We start from the raw sequence: 24,937 nt of genomic DNA, 5'->3' as shown, positions 1-24,937 counted from the left end.
GTTAGCATACTGTACTTGTTTTTCTCTTTCTGACTTACTTCACTCTGTATGACAGACTCTAACTCCATACACCTCATTACAAACACCTCCATTTCATTTCTTTTTATGGCTGAGTAATATTCCATTGTATATATGTGCCACATCTTCTTTATCCATTCATCCGATGATGGACACTTTGGTTGCTTCCATGTTCTGGCTATTGTAAACAGAACTGCAATGAACATTTTGGTGCATTACTCTTTTTGAATTATGCTTTTCTCAGGGTATATGCCCAGTAGTGGGATTGCTGGGTCATATGGTAGTTCTATTTTTAGTTTTTTAAGGAACCTCCATACTGTTCTCCATAGTGGCTGTATCAATTTACATTCCCACCCACAGTGCAAGAGTGTTCCCTTTTCTCCACACCCTCTCCAGCATTTATTGTTTCTAGATTTTTTGATGATGGCCATTCTGACCGGTGTGAGATGATACCTCATTGTAGTTTTGATTTGCATTTCTCTAATGATTAAGGATGTTGAGCATTCTTTCATGTGTCTGTTGGCCATCTGTATATCTTCTTTGGAGAAATGTCTATTTAGGTCTTCTGCCCATTTCTGGATTGGATTGTTTGTTTTTTTGTTGTTGAGCTGCATGAGCTCTTGTACATCTTAGAGATTAATCCTTTGTCAGTTGCTTCCTTTGCAAATATTTTCTCCCATTCTGAGGGTTGTCTTTTGGTCTTGTTTATGGTTTCCTTTGCTGTGCAAAAGCTTTTAAGTTTCATTAGGTCCCATTTGTTTATTTGTGTTTTTATTTCCATTTCTCTAGGAGGTGGGTCAAAAAGGATCTTGCTGTGATTTATGTCATAGAGTGTTCTGCCTATGTTTTCCTCTAAGAGTTTGATAGTGTCTGGCTTTACACTTAGGTCTTTAATCCATTTTGAGTTTATTTTTGTGTATGGTGTCAGGGAGTGTTCTAATTTCATACTTTTACATGTTCCTGTCCAATTTTCTCAGCACCACTTACTGAAGAGGCTGTCTTTTCTCCACTGTATATGCTTGCCTCCTTTATCAAAGATAATGTGACCATATGTGCGTGGGTTTATCTCTGGGCTTTCTATCCTGTTCCATTGATCTATATTTCTGTTTTTATGCCAGTACCAAACTGTCTTGATTACTGTAGCTTTGTAATATAGTCTGAAGTCAGGGAGCCTGATTCCTCCAGCTCCATTTTTCGTTCTCAAGATTGCTTTGGCTATTCGGGGTCTTTTGTGTTTCCATACAAATTGTGAAACTTTTTGTTCTAGTTCTGTGAAAAATGCCAGTGGTAGTTTGATAGGGATTGCATTGAATCTGTAGATTGCTTTGGGTAGTAGAGTCATTTTCACAATGTTGATTCTTCCAATCCAAGAACATGGTATATCTCTCCATCTCTTTGTATCATCTTTAATTTTTTCATCAGTGTCTTATAATTTTCTGCATACGGGTCTTTTGTATCCTTAGGTAGGTTTATTCCTAGATATATTATTCTTTTTGTTGCAATGGTAAATGGGAGTGTTTTCTTAATTTCAGTTTCAGATTTTTCATCATTAGTGTATAAAAATGCAAGAGATTTCTGTGCGTTAATTTTGTATCCTGCTACTTTACCAAATTCAGTGATTAGCTCTCGTAGTTTTCTGGTAGCACCTTTAGGATTCTCTATGTATAGTATCATGTCATCTGCAAAGAGTGACAGCTTTACTTCTTCTTTTCCGATTTGGATTCCTTTTATTTCTTTGTCTTCTCTGATTGCTGTGGCTAACACTTCCAAAACTATGTTGAATAATAGTGGTGAGAGTGGGCAACCTTGTCTTGTTCCTGATTTTAGTGGAAATGGTTTCAGTTTTTCACCATTGAGGACAATGTTGGCTGTGGGTTTGTCATATATGGCCTTTATTATGTTGAGGAAAGTTCCCTCTATGCCTACTTTCTGCAGGGCTTTTATCAAAAATGGGTGTTGAATTTTGTTGAAAGCTTTCTTTGCATCTATTGAGATGATCACATGGTTTTTCTCCTTCAATTTGTTAATACGATGTATCACGTTGATTGACTTGCGTATATTGAAGAATCCTTGCATTCCTGGAATAAACCCCACTTGCTCATGGTGTATGATCCTTTTAATGTGTTGTTGGATTCTGTTTGCTAGTATTTTGTTGAGGATTATTGCATCTATGTTCATCAATGATACTGGCCTGTAGTTTTCTTTCTTTGTGACATCTTTGTCTGGTTTTGGTATCAGGGTGATGGTGGCCTCGTAGAATGAGTTTGGGAGTGTTCCTCCCTCTGCAATATTTTGGAAGAGTTTGAGAAGGATAGGTGTTAGCTCTTCTCTAAATGTTTGATAGAATTCGCCTGTGAAGCCATCTGGTCCTTGGCTTTTGTTTGTTGGAAGATTTTTAATCACAGTTTCAATTTCAGTGCTTCTGAATGGTCTGTTCATATTTTCTATTTCTTCCTGGTTCAGTATCGGCAGGTTGTGCATTTCTAAGCATCTGTCCATTTCTTCCAGGTTGTCCGTTTTATTGGCATAGAGTTGCTTGTAGTAATCTCTCATGATCTTTTGTATTTCTGCAGTCTCAGTGGTTACTTCTCCTTTTTCATTTCTAATTCTATTGATTTGAGTCTTCTCCCTTTCTATCTTGATGAATCTGGCTAATGGTTTATGAATTTTGTTTATCTTCTCAAAGAACCAGCTTTTAGTTTTATTGATCTTCACTATTGTCTCCTTCATTTCTTTTTCATTTATTTCTCACCTGATCTTTATGATTTCTTTCCTTCTGCTAGCTTTGGGGTTTTTTTGTTCTTCTTTCTCTAATTGCTTTAGGTGCAAGGTTAGGTTGTTTATTCGAGATGTTTCCTGTTTCTTGAGGTAGGCTTGTATTGCTATAAACTTCCCTTTTAGCACTGCTTTTGCTGCATCCCATAGAGTTTGGGTCGTCATGTCTCCATTGTCATTTGTTTCTAGGTATTTTTTGATTTCCCCTTTGATTTCTTCAGTGATCCCTTCGTTATTAAGTAGTGTATTGTGTAGCCTCCATGTGTTTGTATTTTTTACAGATCTTTTCCTGTAATTGATATCTAGTCTCATAGCGTTGTGGTCGGAAAAGATACTTGATACGATTTCAATTTTCTTAAATTTACCAAGGCTTGATTTGTGACCCAAGATATGATCTATCCTGGAGAATGTTCCATGAGCACTTGAGAAAAATGTGTATTCTGTTGTTTTTGGGTGGAATGTTCTATAAATATCAATTAAGTCCATCTTGTTTAATGTATCATTTAAAGCTTGTGCTTCCTTATTTATTTTCATTTTGGATGATCTGTCCATTGGTGAAAGTGGGGTGTTAAAGTCCCCTACTATGACTGTGTTACTCTCAATTTCCCCTTTCATGGCTGTTAGTATTTGCCTTATGTATTGAGGTGCTCCTATGTTGGGTGCATAAATATTTACAATTGTTATACCTTCTTCTTGGATCAAACCGTTGATCATTATATAGTGTCCTTCTTTGTCTCTTATAATAGTCTTTATTTTAAAGTCTATTTTGTCTGATATGAGAATTGCTACTCCAGCTTTCTTTTGATTTCCAGTTGCATGGAATATCTTTTTCCATCCCCTCACTTTCAGTCTGTATGTGTCTCTAGGTCTGAAGTGAGTCTCTTGTAGACAGCATATATATGGGTCTTGTTTTTGTATCCATTCAGCCAGTCTGTGTCTTTTGGTGGGAGCATTTAGTCCATTTACATTTAAGGTAATTATCGATATGTATGTTCGTATTCCCATTTTCTTAAATGTTTTGGGTTGTTATTGTAGGTGTTTTCCTTCTCTTGTGTTTCTTGCCTAGATAAGTTCCTTTAGCATTTGTTGTAAAGCTGGTTTGGTGGTGCTGAACTCTCTCAGCTTTTGCTTGTCTGTAAAGGTTTTAATTTCTCCATCACATCTGAATGAGATCCTTGCTGGGTAGAGTAATGTTGGTTGTAGGTTTTTCTCCTTCATCACTTTAAGTATATCCTGCCACTCCCTTCTGGCTTGCAGAGTTTCTGCTGAAAGATCAGCTGTTAACCTTATGGGGATTCCCTTGTGTGTTATTTGTTGTTTTTCCCTTGCTGCTTTTAATATGTTTTCTTTATATTTAATTTTTGACAGTTTGATTAATATGTGTCTTGGCATGTTTCTCCTTGGATTTATCCTGTATGGGACTCTCTGTGCTTCCAGGACTTGATTAAATATTTCCTTTCCCATATTAAGGAAGTTTTCAACTATGATCTCTTCAAATATTTTCTCAGTCCATTTCTTTTTCTCTTCTTCTTCTGGGACCCCTATAATTCGAATGTTGGTGCATTTAATATTGTCCCAGAGGTCTCTGAGACTGTCCTCAGTTCTTTTCATTCTTTTTTCTTTATTTTGCTCTGCAGTAGTTATTTCTACTATTTTATCTTCCAGGTCACTTATCCTTTCTTCTGCCTCAGTTATTCTGCTATTGATCCCGTCTAGAGTATTTTTAATTTCATTTATTGTGTTTTTCTTCGTTGCTTGGTTCCTCTTTAGTTCTTCTACATCCTTGTTAAATGTTTCTTGCATTTTGTCTATTCTATTTCCAAGATTTTGGATCATCCTTACTCTCATTATTCTGAATTCTTTTTCAGGTAGACTACTTATTTCCTCTTCATTTGTTAGGTCTGGTGTGTTTTGACCCTGCTCCTTCATCTGCTGTGTGTTTTTCTGTCTTCTCATTTTGCTTATCTTACTGTGTTTGAGGTCTCCTTTTTCACAGGCTGAAGGTTCGTAGTTCCCATTGTTTTTGGTATCTGTTCCCAGTGGCTAAGGTTGGTTCAGTGGGTTGTGTAGGCTTCCTGGTGGAGGCGACTAGTGCCTGTGTTCTGGTGGATGAGGCTGGATCTTGTTTTTCTGGTGGGCACGTCCACGTCTGGTGGTGTGTTTTGGGGTGTCTGTGGCCTCATTATGATTTTAGGCAGCCTCTCTGCTAATGGTTGTGGCTGTGTTCCTGTCTTGCTAGTTGTTTGGCATAGGGTGTCCAGCACTGTAGCTTGCTGGTCGTTGAGTGAAGCTGAGTCTTGATGTTGAGATGGAGATCTCAGAGAGATATTCACCAGTTGGTACTATGTGGAGCTGGGAGGTCTCTTGTGGACCAGTGTCTTGAAGTTGGCTCTCCCACCTCAGAGGCACAGCCCTGATGCCTGGCTGGAGCACCAAGAGCCTTTCATCCACATGACTCAGAGTAAAAGGGAGAAAAAATAGAAAGAAAGAAAGAAAGAAAGAGGATATAATATAGTGAAGTAAAATAAAGCTATTATAAAGCAAAGCTATACAGACAAAATCTCTCCCAGAAGCATACACATATACACTCACAAAAAAAGGAAAAGGGGAAAAATTAATATATCCTGCTCCCAAAGTCCACCTCCTGAATTTGGGATGATTCGTTGTCTATTCAGGTACTCAACAGATGCAGGCACATCAAGTTGTTTGTGGAGTTTTAATCCACTACTTCTGAGGCTGCTGGGAGAGATTTCCCTTTCTCTTCTCTGTTTGCACAGCTCCCAGGGTTTAGCTTTGGATTTGGACCCACCTCTGCGTGTAGGTCGCCTGAGGGTGTCTGTTCCCCGCCCAGACAGGATGGGGTTAAAGGAGCAGCTGCTTTGGGGGCTCTGGCTTACTGGGACGGGGAGGAGGGAAGGATACAGATGCGGGGTGGGCCTGCGTCAGCAGAGGCCGGCGTGACGTTGCACCAGCCCAAGGCGTGCCGTGCCCTCTCCTGGGGAAGTTGTTCCTGGATCACGGGAGCCTGGCCATGGCGGGTTGCACCGGCTCCCGGGAGGGGCGGTGTGGAGAGTGACCTGTGCTCGCACACAGGCTTTTTGGTGGTGGCAGCAGCAGCCTTAGCTTCTCATGCCCGTCTCTGGGGGCCGCACTGATAGCCACGGCTCGCGCCCGTCCCTGGAGTTCGTTTAGCCGGCACTCTGAACCCCCTCTCCTTGCGCGCCGTGAAACAAAGACACAAGAAAAAGTCTCTTGCGTCTTCGGCAGCTGCAGACTTTTTCCCGGAGTCCCTCCTGGCTAGCTGTGGTGCACTAACCCCTTCAGGCTGTGTTTATGCCGCCAACCCCAGTCCTCTCCTTGCGATCCGACCGAAGCCCGAGCCTCAGCTCCCAGCCCCCGCCCGCCCTGGCGGGTGAGCAGACAAGCCTCTCAGGCTGATGAGTGCTGCTCGGCACCAATCCTCTGTGTGGGATTCTCTCCGCTTTGCCTTCCGCACCCCTGTGGCTGCGCTCTCCTCCGTGGCTCCGAAGCTTCCCCCCTCTGCCACCTGCAGTCTCCACCTGCGAAGGGGCTTCCTAGTGTGTGGAAACCTTTCCTCCTTCACGGCTCCCTCCCACTGGTGCAAGTTCAGTCCGTATTCTTTTGTCTCTGTTATTTCTTTTTTCTTTTGCCCTACCGAAGTACGTGGGGAGTTTCTTGCCTTTTGGGAGGTCTGACGTCTTCTGCCAGCGTTCAGTGGGTGTTCTGTAGGAGCAGTTCCACGTGTAGATGTATTTCTAATGTATCTGTGGGAAGGAAGGTGATCTCCGCGTCTTACTCTTCCGCCATCTTGCCCTGAGCTGTTTTTTTTTTATAATCTATGTACTGGTTTATTTTTTTTTTCACATCTTTATTGGAGTACAAATGCTTTACAATACTGTGTTAGTTTCTGCTGTACAACAAAGTGAATCAGCTATATGTATACATATATCCCCATATCCCCTCCCTCTTGAGCATCCCTCCTACCCTCCCTATCCCATCCCTCTGGGTTATCACAAAGCATTGAGTTGATCTCCTTGTGCTATGCAGCAGCTTCTCACTAGCCATCCATTTTACATTTTGTAATGTATATATGTCAATGCTACTCTCTCACTTAGTCCCAGCTTCCCTTCCCTCCCTGTGCCCTCCAATTCCTATTATGTACTTGCCCCTTCCTGTTGGGATTTTCCCTTTCTTATAGATTCTTAGTTCTTTCCATTTAGAGAAGACCGTTCAACATTTCTTTTAGGGTAGGTTTAGTAAGGCTGAATTCTCTTAGTTTTTGCTTGTCTGAGAATTCTTTATCTCTCCTTCTTTTCTAAATGATAATCTTGTTGGGTAGAGTATCCTAGGTTGCAGGCTTTTCCTTTTCAGGACTTTGACTATATTGTGCCACTCCCTCCTGGCCTGCCATGTTTCTGTAGAGAAATCAGTTGATAGCCTTTTGGGGGTTCCCTTGTATATGAGTGGTTTTCTCTTGATTCCTTTAGAATTCTCTATTTTAACTTGCAATTTTAATTATATGTCTTGGTGTGGGTCTGTTTGGGTTCTTCTGGTTTGGGACCTTCTGGTTTGGGACACTCTTTGGTTCCTGGACCTGGATATCTGTTTCCTTCTTTAGGTTTGGGAAGTTTTCAGCCATAATTAATTCACATACATTTTTGATTGTTTTTGCTCTCTCTTCTCCTTCTGGAACCCCTATTATGTGTAGTTTGGCATGTTTTATATTATTCCATAGATCTTGTATGTTGCTCTTGATTTTCTTCATTTGTCTTTCTATTTGCTGTTCTCATTGGGTGATTTCCATTATTCTGTCTTCCAAATTGCTTTTGAACTCTTCTGTGTCATTTAGTTGGCTATTCATTGCTTCTTATCTCAGAAATTGAAGTATCTATTTTTGGTTGGGTCATCTTTATAGTTTCTAGTTCCTTGTTAAAATGATCTTCCTTTACATCAATAATCTTTCTTAATTCAGTTAGCATTTTTATTACCAAGTATCTGAACTCATTATCTGGTAGACTGATTATCTCTGTTTCATTGTTTTTTCAGGGGTTTTCTTTTGCTGTTTCAATTGAGAGTAGTTTATCTGCCTTTTGATTTTACTTAACTTTCTCTGTCTCTGTGAATTTAGGAGAAACAGTTATCTATCGTGGTCTTGAAAGGGTGTTTTTATGTAGGAGCATCCCTGTGTAGACTGTGTGTGTTCAGTGCCTTTGGTGTGATGCCTGGTTTTGATATGGATGCCAGCCATGTCCTTCCTCAGGGTGTGCTGGCCACTGTCAACTCTATAGAGTGTGTGGCTGGTGTTGGAGGATCTAGAGCCTATGTAGCATGTGAGGTGGGACTTTCTCTCTGCTTCCTGTCACTGCCCTATCAGAGTTGGGGTGTGCTCTTCAGTTGTTGGAGTAGAAGCCCTGAGGGTCAGGCTGATCAGGCTTTATTAACCTTGAGTGCCTGTCCTGTAACAAAGGAAGGGATTGCTGAAGCAAGTGAGGCCCATGCACTCACCCTCACCAAGGTCTGATGTGCTACATAGGCATCTGTAGCTCTGCTCAGATGGAACCCAAATTCATGTCACTTCCCTTATTGTGTTTTTCCTTGATCTAGTACAAGTCTATAGCATGGAGTGGGTGGGTCTAGAGCATTTGCTGGGCTGGGGTTGGGCGTCAGGGCATTGTGGCTGCAGGAATTGAGGTGGCCATGCTGCTGCCAGAGATCTGGGCTGCCTCTGTGTCAGTCTTCTCCCAGGACTTTTATGCCAAAGATCCAGCATGAAGCTGTGGCTTGGAATGGGTAGGGCCAGAGCACTCTCCTGGCTTGAAGAAGGACCACAGTGTGAGGGTTGTGGTGTCTCAGCAAGTGCTGACAATGGCTATTGCCACCCCACCAGGACCACACCCTAGGCCCACAGTGGCTGCTGCCACCCCACCAGGACCACACCACACTACACCTAGGCCTCTGGGTTCTTTATGCATAGCTAGACTGAGTCTTTTTCCAGGGCTGGCTCAGATCTCATGCCAAGCTGTGGTGTGGAGTGAGCAGAGCTGGAGTATTCTCCTCACTTGGATTGGGGAGTATGGCAAGGTGGTAGCCACCACTGTAAAGCCCTCTCTGCCCTGATCATTGGGCAGTCAGCACAGGTACACTCTTTGTGAGTAGAGTCTAGGCTTTTCTAGCTCTTCTATCTGTCCCAGTGGTTCTTCCAGCAGCCAGGGGGGCTTGTCTCCTCCCTGAAGGACCCCAGGACTGGGATAGCCAATTTGTGGCTCGACCTGCTTGCTCCCCAGGTAAGAGTCCACCATGTGGACCTTCTCTTCCTTTCACATTCCTCTCAGGGCCAGAGGTCCCAACTTTATCCTTTTTTTTCTTCCTACCTTGTTATGTGGAAATCTTTCTTATAGCTTTGGTTGTATAGGAGTTCATCTGCCAGTTTCCAGTTAGTTTTCCATGTGAATTGTTCCACATGTAAATGTATTTTTGATGTGTTTGTGGGAGGTGGTGAGTCTCAGTCCTCCTATTCTGCCATCTTTATCTGCCCAGTAATGCCCTTTTGCTGCAGGGCCTGGCATGTGGTCTTGCTTCCTGTTGTCCCTGTAGCCTTGCTTATTGCCTTGTGGTGCTGGTCTCTGCTGATTTACCAGGTCTTTGGGGGTCTATCCTTGTTTTAGTTCTTTCCATTGGGTCAGTTATATTCTTAACTTACCTTCATAAAACATCTCCATACTTTCATTATAAATTTCCCTGTTTTGTGTCACTTACAACAAAATAAGTCTTAATTCATGCAGCTAATATTTATCTGTCATAGGACATTCTTATTTATTTAATTTTCATGTCACTGCTTACTGTTGAGGATGAACTTCATGTAATATGTTCAATGACTAACTGTATTGCTTCTCTTGTAAAATGTCTATTCACTTATGTAGCCCATTTTTCTTTTGAAGTATTTATATTTTTCTCATTAATTTAGAGAATGTTTTGTATATTTATAGCTTTAACATTTTATCTATCATCTATTATATATGTAACAATATATTTTAACTTTTATTATTATACCATTTTTGAATAGATGTTTAAAATGAGTTCATTATCAAGTAAGTTAATATTTTCTCTGAGCTTTGTGTAAAGTGTAGAAAGTATTCTTCATGCCAAGATTTTAAAAATAGTATCTTGCATTTTCTTCCATTTTTCCCTAATTGTTTCTGTTTGGTGTTATATTTTCTATAATTTACTTTAAAATATTTCAACAGAGGCAGTGTGATTTAGATGTTTGTGTTAGATTGTAGTGTTAAATCTGAAATATCTTAATCAGTATCTTACATATTTAAGATGTGCTGTGTTAGTATTTGAAGTCTAACTGGGAGCTCACACTTAAGAAATGCCTACTCTGAAACTATTCTATGATTTTTATCCTTGATCAGCACCAGAGGGTTTTGTAATTACTGTGTATGTTAGAAATGACTTTTTTTTTTTTTTTTTAGTGATGTGTATGGTGATCAGATATGTGAATTGACCACTTTACACCACTAGGTGATTATAATAAAAAAGACAGTAATAAGTACTAGAGAGGATATGGAGAAATTGGAACCCTCATACATTGTTGGTAGGAATGTAACATGGTGCAACTACTTTGAAAAATAGTTTGGCAGATTCTCAAAATGTTAAAAATAGTGTTACTATATGAGCCAGAAATTCCACTTCTAAGTATATAGCCAAGAGAACTGAAATTCTATGTTTACACAAAAACCTATATGCACATGTTTAAGGCAGCATTGTGGATGATAGCCAAAAGTGGAAACAACCCAAATGTGTATCATTTAATGAACAAAATGAGATATATCCATACAATGGAATATTATTTGGCTATAAAAAGTAAAGATACTGATACTTGCCATAACATGGATGAACCTTAAAAACATTATGCTAAGTAAAATAAACTAGTCACAAAAGGCCATATATTGTATAATTCCATTTATATGAAATATACAGAATAGGCAAATGCATAGAGACAGAAAGCATATTGGTGGTTACAAAGGGTTGGAGGAGGTGGAATTGGGAGTGACTACTAATGGGTAGAGTTTTTTTAGGGGTGGTGGTGGTGGTGGTGGTGAAAATGTTCTAAAATTAGACAGTGGTGATGATTGCATAACTCTTTGAATATACTATAAACCACTGAATTGTACACTTTTAAAGGGTGAATTGTATGGTCTGGGAATTATATCTGAGTAAAGCTGTTATTAAATATATATATACGCAGATTGGCTAGAAATATTGCACAAGTGAACAGGGCATATGAACCTAGAGAATCCTGTGATTATGCCTTTTGGAGTGGTGCCCTAAACCTAGGGACTCCTTGGGTCATGGGCACAGAATGTTTAGAGGATTCTCTACCATGATTTGCCCAGAAGGTTAGATGAATCTTGTCAACAGAAGATTGTCACATCTGCCTTAAGGTGCTGTTCTGAATGCCTGAAAGCACAGAGAGCTGGAACTTGATTAAACATAGAGCATATTGTGTGACTGTTTTGAGTCCCACTTGCTAATGAATGTGCCTTTGGCAGAATTTGGTCTGAGACTTGCTTTCATGGCAACAGCATTTGGGAGTGAAGTGATAGTGAAAAAGAATCACACAGCCCTCACATATTTCAGTAATTGAAGGCAACAGATAGCTACCAAAAAGTCCAAATTGGATAGGACAATTGTTAACAATTGGTACTCAGGAACATTACTGACCTTTATGTATTCATCATGCCTCTAACCACTTTACTGAATTATCCTATTAATTTTGAAAGATTTTATTAATTAATTATCTTACTTTTTCTGGGTACAAAATTAAATCTTTTGCACATAATGATAATTTTCCTCTTTCCTGTACTGTGTCTTATTTTCATTTTATAATTTATTTGCTAGAGCTTGGAAAACAATGATGAGTGGTATGATAACACTGTTTGCAGTTCATTTCATTTTATACTCAATAATATGGACAAATAGTCAATATAACCAATACAAAAATTGAAAGTCAAAATCAAAATTATAAATCAGTCAAAAATTTACAAAAATGCACCTTAAGCATTTATTATTCTTGTGACTTTGTCCACATTATTTAACCTCTCTGAATTTTACTGTCTCACCTGGTTAATGGATTTGGATAATAATTGCTACTTATTAGGATTATGGTGAAGATTAAATAAAATGATTTATTTGAAGTGCTCATACCATGTTCTTGGATTGGAAGAATCAACATTGTGAAAATGAATCTACTACCCAAAGCAATCTACAGATTCAATGCAATCCCTATCAAACTACCACTGGCATTTTTCACAGAACTAGAGCAAAAAATTTCACAATTTGTATAGAAATACAAAAGACCCCGAATAACCAAAGCAATCTTGAGAAAGAAAAATGGAGCTGGAGGAATCAGGCTCCTGGATTTCAGACTATACTACAAAGCTACAGTAATCAAGACAGTATGGTACTGGCACAAAAACAGAAATCTAGATCAATGGAACAGGATAAAAAGCCCAGATATAAACCCATGCACATATGGTCACCTTATCTTTGATAAAGGAGACAAGAATATACAGTGGAGAAAAGAGAGCCTCTTCAATAAGTGGTGCTTGGAAAACTGGACAGCTACATGTAAAAGAATGAAATTAGAACACTCCCTAATACCATACACAAAAATAAACTTAAAATGGATTAAAGACCTAAATGTAAGGCCAGACACTATCAAACTCTTAGAGGAAAACATAGGCAGAACACTCTGTGACATAAATCACAGCAAGATCTTTTTTGACCCACCTCCTAGAGAAATGGAAATAAAAACAAAAATAAACAAATGGGACCTAATGAAACTTAAAAACTTTTGCACAGCAAAGGAAACCATAAACAAGATGAAAAGACAACCCTCAGAATGGGAGCAAATATTTGCAAATGAAGCAATGGACAAAGGATTAATCTCCAAAATTTACAAGCAGCTCATGAAGCTCAATATCAAAATAATAAACAACCCAATCCAAAAATGAGCAGAAGACCTAAATAGACATTTCTCCAAAGAAGATATATAGATTGCCAACAAACACATGAAAGAATGCTCAACATCACTAATCATCAGAGAAATGCAAATCAAAAGTACAATGTGATATCATCTCACACCACTCAGAATGGCCATCATCAAAAAATCTACATAGAATAAATGCTGGAGAGGGTGTGGAGAAAAGGGAATCCTCTTACACTGTTGGTGGGATTGTAAATTGATACAGCTACTATGGAGAACATATGGAGGTTCCTTAAAAAACTAAAAATAGAACTACCATACGACCCAGCAATCCCACTACTGGGCATATACCCTGAGAAAACCATAATTCAAAAGAGTCATGTACCACAATGTTCATTGCAGCTCTACTTACAATACCCAGGACATGGAAGCAACCTAAGTGTCCATCGACAGATGAATGGATAAAGAAGATGTGGCACATATATACAATGGAATATTACTCAGCCATAAAAAGAAACGAAATTGAGTTATTTGTAGTGAGATGGATGGACCTAGAGTCTGTCATACAGAGTGAAGTTAAGTCAGAAAGAGAAAAACAAATACCGTATGCTAACACACATATATGGAATCTAAAAAAACAACAAAAAAAGTGGTCATGAAGAACCTAGGGGCAAGACGGGAATAAAGACGCAGATCCACTAGAGAATGGACTTGAGGATATGGGGAGGGGGAAGGGTAAGCTGGGACAAAGTGAGAGAGTGGCATGGACATATATACAGTACCAAATGTAAAATAGATAGCTAGTGGGATGCAGCTGCATAGCACAGGGCAATCAGCTCGGTGTTTTGTTACCACCTACAGTGGTGGGATAGGGAGGGTGTGAGGGAGGGAGATGCAAGAGGGAAGAGATATGGGGATATATATGTATGTATAACTGATTCACTTTGTTATAAAACAGAAATTAACACACCATTATAAAGCAACTATACTCCAATAAAGTTGTTAAAATAAATAAATAAAGTGCTCAGCAGAAAAAAAAAAGCAAGTGGTGGCATTAGCCATGCCACTATAAGAGGTAAGGCCTGCCAGTTTTTGAGTATGAAGATTGCAAAATTTTGAATAAAATTTTAAATACTAAATATCAAAAAAATAAATAAAGTGCTTAGCACAGTGTCTGGCACCCAGCTTAGTAAATAAATAGTAAGTGAGGAATTTGTGACATAGGTTCATGTTGGGTATGATGGAGCAGACAGAGGGAATAATCAGTTCTACCTTCTCGGAGGACAACAATGAGGAAAGGCTGAAAGAGGAATTCACATTTCCCAGCAGAAATGAGGTTGCTGAGGAAATTTTAGGGACAGGGTAAAATAATAGTACAGAAATATGAGGCAATATTAGATTAAGGGACTGTAAAAAATCTGAAATATCTGGAACAGAGTCTATGATATGAAATATGGATAGAAGTGCAGCTAGAGATAAAGCCGGGATCAGAATGTGGCAAGTATGTAGTGTTATGTTAACGAGTTTGGAGTTTCTGTTGGTAATGGGTTTTATGCAGGCGAGCCATTTGGTCAGGTTTTACTGTAGAGAACTTCCTCTTGAAGACATCTTGGTGAATGAACTGGGAGACAGGAGGAAGGAAGACCAGTTAAGAGCTAGCTCTAAGGCCTGGGATGTAGTTGGGACTTGGAAGCAGAAGCCAAGGTGGGGGAGGCATTAGCGGAAGGAGATGGAGGGGAAGGATGATTGGACTCTTGCTTGGAAGAGAGATGGGTTGAACCCTGTTGCTGTGTTAGTTTCCTGTAACTGTTGTAACAAATTATCACAAACTTGTTGACTTAAAACCACAGAAATTTATTCTTACAGTTCTGGAGGCCAGAAGTGTAAATAGAGTGTCACTTGGCTGAAACCAAGATGTAGGTAGGGCTGCTTTCCCTCTGGGGGTTCTGGTGAAGAAGCCATTCCTTGCTCTTTTCCAGCTTCTTGTGGCTGCTGGCATGCCTTGGCTTGTGGCTGCATCATTTGGGTCTTCAAGGCTAGAGCCCACACATCTCTCTCTGTTCTGTTCACATCATTGTCTCCTCTGTGTCAAATCTCCCTCTGCCTTCTTCTTATTAGGATATGTGATTGATTGCATTTAGGGCCCACCCAGATAATCCAGGATAAATGCCTCATCACAGAATCAATAATGTAATCACATCTGCGCAGACCTTTTTTCCCCTAAATAAGGGTCACATTAATAGGACCCAGAGATTAAGACCTGATATGTTTGGGGGGCCATAATTCTGCCTTCCATTGTTGCCACTTACTGAGATAGGAAATAGAGAGGCTACAAGACTGTGGAAAATATAATGAAATTAGTTTTGTACATAGGTTTTAGGTTTTTAAGAAGACTCATATTCTGTTCTCAGTTTCTTTTATCCTTCCCATTTTTAATATAAATGATGTTTCTCTTCTTTGGCTGAAATCAGGGATTGGGTTTTGTAAAACCCATCTTTTTTCTAAAAGCTTGTATCACCTTGAGTTAACCCTACATATTACTTCAAACCAAAGTGTTCTTCTGTTTACCTTAGCTCAGGCAAACAGAGCTCTGACATGTCAAATTGTGAAAAGCCCTGAGTTTCCTTTAAGTAAATTTCAAGAATATCAATCATAGATGAATACAGAAAAATTTTCACCATTAATTATCTTCCCCTCAAATTCTTTTAGTATATATACCAAATTCAACCCAGGCAAAGGTTGAAACTGTATATTTTATTACTGACCTTTTCAGCTCAACAGTACTAATAAATAAATACTTCAAAACAACCATTTTCAGCAAAAACTGAAAAATAACTGAAAGTTTATTTTATTACTAGTTTTCATTGAGTAATATATATCATACACGATAAAGTTCTACTGGTATGCTTAGGCTATGAAAGGTGGCTGCTGCTGAGCTGAAATTTTAGTCTATTTGTACAACTTCAAACCTGAATGTCTATTCTTACTTTCTTGAAAACTGATAAACTTGTTTAGTACTTTCCAATGATCCTACCCTTTAGAATTACTTGGTGTCTTAGATTCTAGCTAATTCTGGCTTTTTAGTAAGCTTCAGTTTCAAAATAATTGAATTTTTTCATTTCTAAAGTTTTACTTTTTCAGTACAGTGTTTCCCCTTTGCCGTAGAAATTTTAGGTTCAGGAAGATATTTTTTTCCTTAAATTTGCATGCTAAATTTCCAGCTATAATATTTGTTCAAAGAATAAAAATAATGCATAAATGAGTCATAGAGAATTAAATATTGCATTCAAGTCACTTCCAAAGATTAGATAAATTTCCTTTCAGTTGCTCAAAACAAGTTTTGATTTCCCTGTCATTACTTAAAAAAACTTGGAAAACCATTTTGTGTGTTATATGCATTAAAAAAATACATATATAATATATATATATATATATATATATATATATATATATATATATATATATATATATATATGCATGCCAAGAACTTCTTAATTCCAGTCCTTAAGACAATATAATGCCCAAGGTAAGGGCCCTAGACATGGCCCAGTGACATGGGGCATGTTTATAATTTCCTCACTCAGGTTTTTTTCAGTTAACGGGTTACTTATTAGGGCAAAGGTCTAAGGTCAAACATGCCACCTTCCTCTTCTACTCTTTTTTCCATAATAAGACACCTCATCATACCTAAAGTGAAAAAGCTGATGCTTTTGATTGGATACTAAAAGCGTTCATTCGTACAGACATTTGCTTATGTGCCAACTAGGTTCTGTGGTTGCCTAAGCAATATTTAGTAAAGACCTTGCAGGCGGTCAGTTGATCCTGAGACTAAGTTGAATAACAGGTAAATAAAAGTCCTCTAATAATTTCCTAAATTTTAATTAAACCCAGAGTCATTCTGTTTATAGATACAGAACAATTCTCAGGGGCAGTTATATTTATGCAGAGACGTGGTTCTCTGTCCACATGTGGAAAATTTATGCTGGACTGTGTTTGTAAAATGATAAAGCATTGTTTGGCTCTATTCATAGGCTATATTTTTGTTCATATGGAAAATTAAATAGAACAATTTTTTATTTGGCTCTATTTATAAGCTATATTTTTGTTCTTATTACAAATTTAATAGAACAATTCCACTCAGGTACAGCAGTGGAGCCTCATTACATGTTGTCTAAGTTCTGCTGGCCACAAGTAGCTTTTTGGAACTCACTTCAAACCTTCAGTTTGAAGATTTATTCCTTAAAACAAATATATTGTGTGCTTTTTTAAAATTAGCACTTTAAAAAGTCACAAATAGTAAAATTGTCTTTACTGTGAAACTATTAACTTTAGAATTCATAATATATACCAAGTAGTTTTTCTTTTTCAAAATGCATCTGTGTTAGGATAATAATATTTGCTTCCCTTTTAAAGGAATTAAAAATTCAATATTTACTACACTATCAAAGAACAATATTTATTAGCTGTTTTCATTTACTGAGTTGGAAAGAATTAGGAGCAGGCCTACAACTTGTAGGTTAACTCACTTACAAATCTCCTTTACCTTAATAGATGGTGTTGTTATGCTCATTTTACATGTGAATAATTAGAAGTTTTAGTTTTCCACTAATAAAGTCTCATTATATAACTGTAACAGAAAAGCATACTTAACCTTAAAAAAATAAGGCAATTATTTCAAGATATACATTTGTTTAGACTATTTTTATTATATAGACATACCTATAAATTGTTTTTTTTCTAGTATATTTAAAAAAAACTTTGGTTAAGAGCTAACTATTGTACCTGATGTTTTTTATTTGTAGTTGAATTAATTTTACTGTATTTTACTGTTCCTTCTCCCCATAATAAACTGTTATTTTATATACCATCCAATATTGCTATTCGTTTCTGAGTTTGTCCTCTTAGTAAAATTCAGGCATCTTGAGATTTGAGAACATGTTTAATTAGTTAGTGCTTAGTGCTTAGTTAGGTCTTGGGCATAGAATATTTGCTTGAAAAATACTTGCAGAATTGCTCTGAAGTTTAAATGGAATTGCTATTTTCCTGTTAGAGAAAGACAAGTCTGAGATGTCATTTTAAGAGGTTAACTGGCTGTTCAGTATGGGTCTTGGAATGCCAGTTGAGAATAAAAACTATAATGGTCAAGAAAACTGCAATATTCATCTTGGCCACTCAGCACAGTTCTGTGTTAATAACTATATGAGAAGCCATCTTAAAATTGGAAGGTGGCTTGTTGAGCATAAAATCAGAGTAAGAAGCGTTGTCGGATGAGCTAATTGACTATTGTCATCAAGGGAAGGTAGCTTGATGCATCTGTCTGTTTTAAGAGACTAATATCAATGACGACTGAATTATAAAGGGGGAAGTCAGGGAACCTTTTCTCCTGGATGGTCCTGGAAAGGTGTTACTAACTTCTTGCTTATCTACTCCTATTTCAGGCTTCATGCAAAATACGTCTCTTCCATTAACCTAGTACTTCTTCATACAGGTTAGAGTTTAACTGATTGTGCTTTAGTTTTAGTTATGATATTTCAATCATACTCTTAAGTCCAGACATTTTAATTGGAATTTGAGATGAGTGGTTACTAGAACAACTCATGCAATTCACAGATTAAATTTTTGATTAGGTTATTTCTTCAGGTAAGTTTTCTGACTAATGCACTGTATTTCTCCATAATTTCTTTTCAGGAGTTTGCTCTCTTCCTTGTTTTAGCTACATCAAGGTTTATAGAATAGAAAGATCTGTTCAGGATTTTTATAATGTTCAAGTTCAATATTCCATTATAAAATTGTAGGCATAATGTTAAAGGCATCCTAACTCAAGCAAAAGACAACCTCATGGAGGGAAGAGTAACCTTCCTATATAAAAGCTGGTGAGGGATGGTGTGTGTGTGTGTTTTTTAAGTGCTTTATGTAGAAAACAAAGATATTTTTCTGTGACTAAGTACAGTTATGTTTGGCCTCCTATCCTAGTTCTCTTTGTTCATAACATAGGCAGCATGTCTCTTCACATTAGTCTATAAACAAGAATTTATTTTATGTCATACTCTAGTGGCTCAACAAATAGGTATAATGGGAGGCCTTCTACATTTCCAACAGTCAGGAAAACAAGTTGTTTCTCCCTGACTTCTCCAGACAATGTAGCATTTTGTAAAGAACAGGGAAATCAGATTCAAAAGGTTGACTTCATTGGAATATTCTGTACTGGGCTGTGTGCTCTTATTCATTTACTCAGTTTCTCTGAGCCTCAGCTTATTTTCTTTTTTTTATACAATAGCCTTCACAATAATACCTCTCTTTTTTTTTTTTTTTTTTTTTTAATACCTCTCTTTTAACTTAATGTGAAAGTGCTTTGTTTCTAATGGGATATTAGGGAGGAAAAAATCTTGCATTCCTGTCATCAGTCCTAACTTTATGATGCATTTTGATAATCACTGGTCTTTTGCAGTGATCCTTATCATGTAAGAATATTTGCCTTTTACAAACTTTTAAAATCATATAACTTTGAGTATAGTAGTCTTTGGGGAATTAAAGCTAGTCAGAGATAGTTTATTCTATTTTATTCATGTGATCAAATTATAGCTGAAATTTATTGTCAAATAGCAATGGGAAAGCTAAATTGCAAAGTTCAGGGACTAAGTTATGAAGAGTTTATGGAGTTTTTTCCCCCTCATATTATAAAGGATCTAAGGTTTTTTGTTTGTTTGTTTGTTTTTGACCTTACCTACTGTATGTTATGGATCATAATGGCTAGAAGAAATAATGTGGCAAGTAAAGTCTGTGATTAAGAATATTTATCTTTATTGTTGATAGAAATCCATTATTTTGTATTTGTGGTTAAAGACTGTAGGGTTTTTATTTATTTTTTTAGATAAATAAGACACCAAAATCACATTATTTGTTTTTAAATGTGTATAACATAGTTTTTGAGTCCCAAGCACACTGCAATATTTGCACTGTCATCTTTCCTTGACTTTTATGAACTCTGAAAGAAAGAGCTGAATTACATTTTTTAGGACACTTAGTGAGCAAAACTAGACACATAGGAAAGGCTGGAGAATTTCCATGTGACTGGAGAGCTACCTTTATAAATATATAACATAGTATATTCTCAAATGGAAATGTTTTAAATTTACTGTTTGCCAGTCATTGCTGGAGTCATAGTGTCTGCTTAGGGGACAGAAGGATTATTTTAATATGATTTCTGACTACTGGTCTTTGACTTAATTCTAAATATAAACATGTCTGATAGTTTCTTTCTGGGAATATTTGAAGGCATAGTCCCATTTTTTTTTTTTGTCTGTGCTGTTCTGTTGACTGTGTTTTTATTTTCTCAGTGTATAGTGATTCCATAGAAGGAGTAACTTTTAAGAACCTGAAATATGAAAGGGTATCAGGTTGATATGAAAAAAGCCCTTTCAAATAACAAGCATGGTACAGATAAATGCACATGAGTGGTAGTCCTGGTGGAACAATACAACAGTGTAAACATGAGATTTTTATTACAAGTATTAAACATAAAAATGTAATTTAGTTATTATAAATTATTACCAATTAATGGAGGATGACTATGAAGCACAAATTTAACTTTTGGAACTTTCAAGTCATCATTCATGTATATATACATTTATATTTATATAAATATTTTGGTATTATATTCATATAACATTTTCTCTTTTATTCAACAGAAATCTTCTTGACAGAGACACATTTTCTAAATCTGATCCAAGTAAGTATCTATTACTTGCTTTTTGAAATAGTCTACTTATTTTACTTGATTTTGCAAAAAGTTATATGAAAATCATAGTTCTTATTTAAATATTTGTTTTAAAGCCTAGAAAGCAAGATGGAGTATAGTCTCAGGCCCTGCATTCTCATCTACCTGGGCAGTACTCTGGCTAAAGAGAGGGAATTCCTTAGCGTTTTGAGAATAAGATGACAATGCAGATGACTGCAATGTAGGACAGTTCACTTTGAAAGTAAACCTCATTGTATGGCTATATGGTAGAAATTATCTTTGAAAGAGAACTGTAATGGGCCATAATTTTATGATCAAGTCAGAGTAATCATTTTCCTTTTTTTGTGAATAAATGCAGTATATAAAGGCATGTACAACCAAGTGAATTATATAATATCTTGAATGAGCTGAAGTTTTTGATTCCTAATTATATATATTGAAAATTGGAGATAAATTGTAAAATAAAAGACAGTTTAAATTAGAAAACAACAGAAATAATGTATAAATTAAGTATTGATTCCAAGTCTTGTAATATTTAGAAGCTGATATCCAGCAGCTCTCCATCTCTACAAATGTGTGAACCTGTGTGGTTTAATTACAGGAGAGAGGTTTTGTCAGTTGACAGAAGAATTCTTGAGGTAGTCACTGGAGAAAAGGCATTAAAATTTGTGGGTATTAAAAATTCCTGGGACCCACTGACAAGTGGGTGGGATATTTTTGTCCGTTAATCTTTACCCCAAACTCTTAATCTCCCTTTTTTGCGACTTCCTTTTGTGGTTCATTGGATTTCTTACTTGTTTACAAACATTGAGTATAGGAGTTGCAAATATTAAATGTGGCATATGATTTGCTCGATATCCTTCCTATGATGGTTTTGAGCATTGTAAGTATCCTAGGAAGAGCTTGACTTGTGACTGGTAACATACTGAAATATTTCAAACTGTTTAACCTTAGTTTAAATTTTTTTTTATCTATATCTGTAGCATAATGCAATTGAAGACATTAGCAAATAATTGTTTTTTTTTTATGCCTAGCTCTATACATGCTAAGTTCTAAAGACCTGATATTGTTTCTTGCTTTTTTATAAAAAATTTTCATCATGTGATGATTTATTAGCAATTTTCATACCAGAGTAAGCCTAGGAACTAGGAACTAATTTTAATATAGCTTTTGTACAGCTGAAAAATAACTTGGATACATTTATATCTGATATTTATAAAAAACGTTTAGATATATTTATTTTTTCATCTTTTGTAGTTTGTGTCTTGTATGTACAAGGAGTTGGAAATAAAGAATGGAGAGAGGTAAGAATTTGAATTTAAATAAATTGTGCTGGAAGACATGGTATAAGTTATAATGTGATCAAGATGATACTTTACTGTTTTTAGTTATTTTAGTAATTTTCTTATAGATTTATTTATTTTTATTTATTTATTTTTGGCTGCATTGGGTCTTTGTTTCTGCTCGCAGACTTTCTCTAGTTGTGGCGAGCAGGGGCTACTCTTCGTTGTGGTGCATGGGCTTCTCATTGTGGTGGCTTCTCTTGTTGTGGAGCATGGGCTCTAGGCATGCAGGCTTCCGTAGTTGTGGCACGTGGGCTCAGTAGTTGTGGCTTGCAGGCTCTAGAGCTCAGGCTCAGTAGTTGTGGGGCACGGGCTTAGTTGCTTCGTGGTTTGTGGGATCTTCCCGGACCAGGGCTCGAACCCGTGTCCCCTGCATTGGCAGGAAGATTCTCAACCTCTGCATCACCAGGGAAGTCCTTCAACCCAAAGATTGAATTTCTTTTTTATTTTATTTCATTTTAATTTGATGAAAGCAATCTTTGTGTTTTGTTCTTAATAATCCTTAATGTTTAGCTCATTTATGATCTTTCTGTGGAATAATCTAGCCTTGAATTTTTATTTTCCTCAGTCTTACATAAATTTAATGTGATCCAATTCTTACATAATTGAAGTTTGTGGGTTTATTCTCACTTTTTTAGGTCAACTGCTGATTTTATAAAATATTGCTTTAAAGCGTTTTAAAAGTGATATCAATTATCACCTGCTTTTTGACAGTTAATAACTTGTTATTTGAAAATAAAGTAGAAACTCAGTTTCCTAATACACATACTTTGTGTAATGGAGTAAGAGCAAGGAGGAAGAATTACATTTTTTCACCATTAATAATTTTATTTATTTATTTATTTTTGTTGCAGTATAGTTGATGTGTAATATTATGTTTCAGGTGTACAATATACTGATTCACAAATTTTAAGGGTTGTACTCCATTTATAGTTATTATAAAGTATTGGCTATATCCCCTGTGTTGTATAGTATATCTTTGTAGCTTACTTTATACATAATAGTTTTCACCTCTTAGTCCCCTACACCTGTATTGCCCCTACCCCCTTTCCTCTCCCCATTGGGAACCACTAGTTTTGTTCGTTATATCTGTGAGTCTGTTTCCTTTTTGTTATACTCACTAGTTTGTTGTATTTTTTAGATTCCATATATAAATGATATCATCCAGTATTTGTCGTTCTCTGTCTTATTTCACTTAGCACAATACACCTCAAGTCCATTCATGTTGTTGCAAATGTAAAATTTCATTCTTTTTATGGCTAATATGCCATTTTGTATATATATGTGTGTGTGTGTATATATATATTTATATCTCACATCTTCCAGTCCAAGAACATGGTATACCTTTCCATCTGTTTGTGTCATCTTCAGTTTCTTTCATCAGCATCTTACAGTTTTCAGGATACAGGTCTTTTGCCTCCTCAGGTAGGTTTATTCCTAGTTATTTTATTCTTATTGATGCAATGATAAATGGGATTGTTTCCTTAACTTATCTTCCTGATATTTCATTGATAGTATACAGAAATGCAACAGATTTCTGTATATTATTTTTGTATCCTGCAAAGTTACCAAATTCATTGATGAGCTCTACTAGTTTTATGGTGGCTGTTTTAGGTTTTCCTGTGGATAGTATCATTTCAACTGCAAACAGTGACAGTTTTACTTCTTCCTTACCAATTTGGATTTCTTTTATTATTATTTTTCTTGTGTAATTGCTATGTATAGGACTTCCAATACAATGCTGAATAAAACTGGTGAGAGTGGGCAGCCTTGTCATAGAGGAAATTCTTACAGATTTATACTGTTGAGTATGATATTAGCTGTGGGTTTTTCATATGTGGCCTTTATTATGTTGAGGTATGTCTCCTTTCTGCTCACATTCTAGAGAGTTATAATAAATGGATGTTGAATTTTGTCAAAAGCCTTTTCTGCATTTATTGACATGATCATATGGTTTTTATTCTTTAGTTTATTAATGTGGTGTATCAGACTGATTGATTTGCAGATAATGAAAAATCCTCGCATCCCTGGGATAAATCCCATTGATCATGTTGTGTGATCCTTTGATGTATTGTTGGAGTTATTTTGCTAGTATTCTTTTGAGGATTTTTGCATCTATGTTCATCAGTGATATTGGCTTGTAATTTTCTTTTTTTGTGGTATTTTTGTCTGGTATTGGTATCAGGATGATGCTGGCCTCATAGAATGATTTCGGAAATCTTCCTGTCTTTGCTATTTTTTTGAAATAGTTTTAGAAGAATAGGTGTTAACTCTTCTGTAAATGTTTGGTAGTATTAACCTGTGAAGTCATCTCGTCCTGGACTTTTGTTCTTTGGGAGTATTTTAATTACTGATTCAATTTCAGTACTGGTATTTGGTCTGTTCATATATTCTATTTCTCCCTGGTTCAGTATTAGGAGATTGTATGTTTTTAAGTATTTGTCCACTTATTCTAGGTTTCCATTTTATTGGCATATAGTTGTTTGTAGTAGTCTTCTTATGATCTTTCTTATTTCTATGGTATCAGCTGTAACTTCTTCTTTTTCATTTCTGATTTTAATGATTTGGGCCTTCTCCCTTTTTTTTTCTTATTATGTTAGACTAAAGGTTTATCAATTTTGTTCATCTTTTCAAAGAACCAGCTTTTAGTTTAACTGATTTTTTTCTTTTTTTTTTTTTTTTTAGTCTCTGTGTCATTTATTTTTGCTCTGATTTTTATAATTTCTTTCCTTCTAATAATTTTGAGTTTTATTTGTTCTTCTTTCTCCAGTTTCTTTAGGGATAAGATTAAATTGTTTGAACTTTTTCTTATATCCTGACATGAGCTTGTATTGCTGTAGACTTCCCTCTAAGAACTGCTTTTGCTGTGTCCCATAGATTTTGGATCAAAATGTTTTTGTGTTCATTTGTCTCTAGGTATTTTTTGATTTCCTCTTTGATTTCTTCAGTGATCCATTGGTTGTTTAATAGTATATTGTTTAGTGTCCACGTGTTTGTGTTTTTTGCAGTTTTTCTCTTGTAGCTGATTTCTAGTCTCATAGCATTGTGGTT

At 36.5% G+C, this 24,937-nt stretch overlaps 1 protein-coding gene across 3 annotated transcripts in view; it reads left to right on the top strand.

Annotated features, from left to right (window-relative positions):
• CPNE8 (copine 8) overlaps nucleotides 1-24,937 on the top strand; it is a 318,962-nt gene that overhangs the window by 43,045 nt on the left and 250,980 nt on the right. For 2 of the 3 annotated variants that reach the window (XM_036867581.1, XM_036867580.1), the window contains exons 2-3: nucleotides 20,494-20,534; nucleotides 21,801-21,847. In XM_036867581.1, coding sequence (XP_036723476.1) covers nucleotides 20,494-20,534; nucleotides 21,801-21,847 — 88 coding nt within the window. Of the gene's footprint in view, nucleotides 1-20,493; nucleotides 20,535-21,800; nucleotides 21,848-24,937 lie in introns of those variants that run through there. The other variant, XM_036867582.1, reaches the window with a different exon arrangement.

Source organism: Balaenoptera musculus, chromosome 10 (assembly GCF_009873245.2).
Source record: "Balaenoptera musculus isolate JJ_BM4_2016_0621 chromosome 10, mBalMus1.pri.v3, whole genome shotgun sequence".
NCBI classification, from domain to species: domain Eukaryota; kingdom Metazoa; phylum Chordata; class Mammalia; order Artiodactyla; family Balaenopteridae; genus Balaenoptera; species Balaenoptera musculus.
This window is presented reverse-complemented; position numbering and strand designations above follow the sequence as displayed.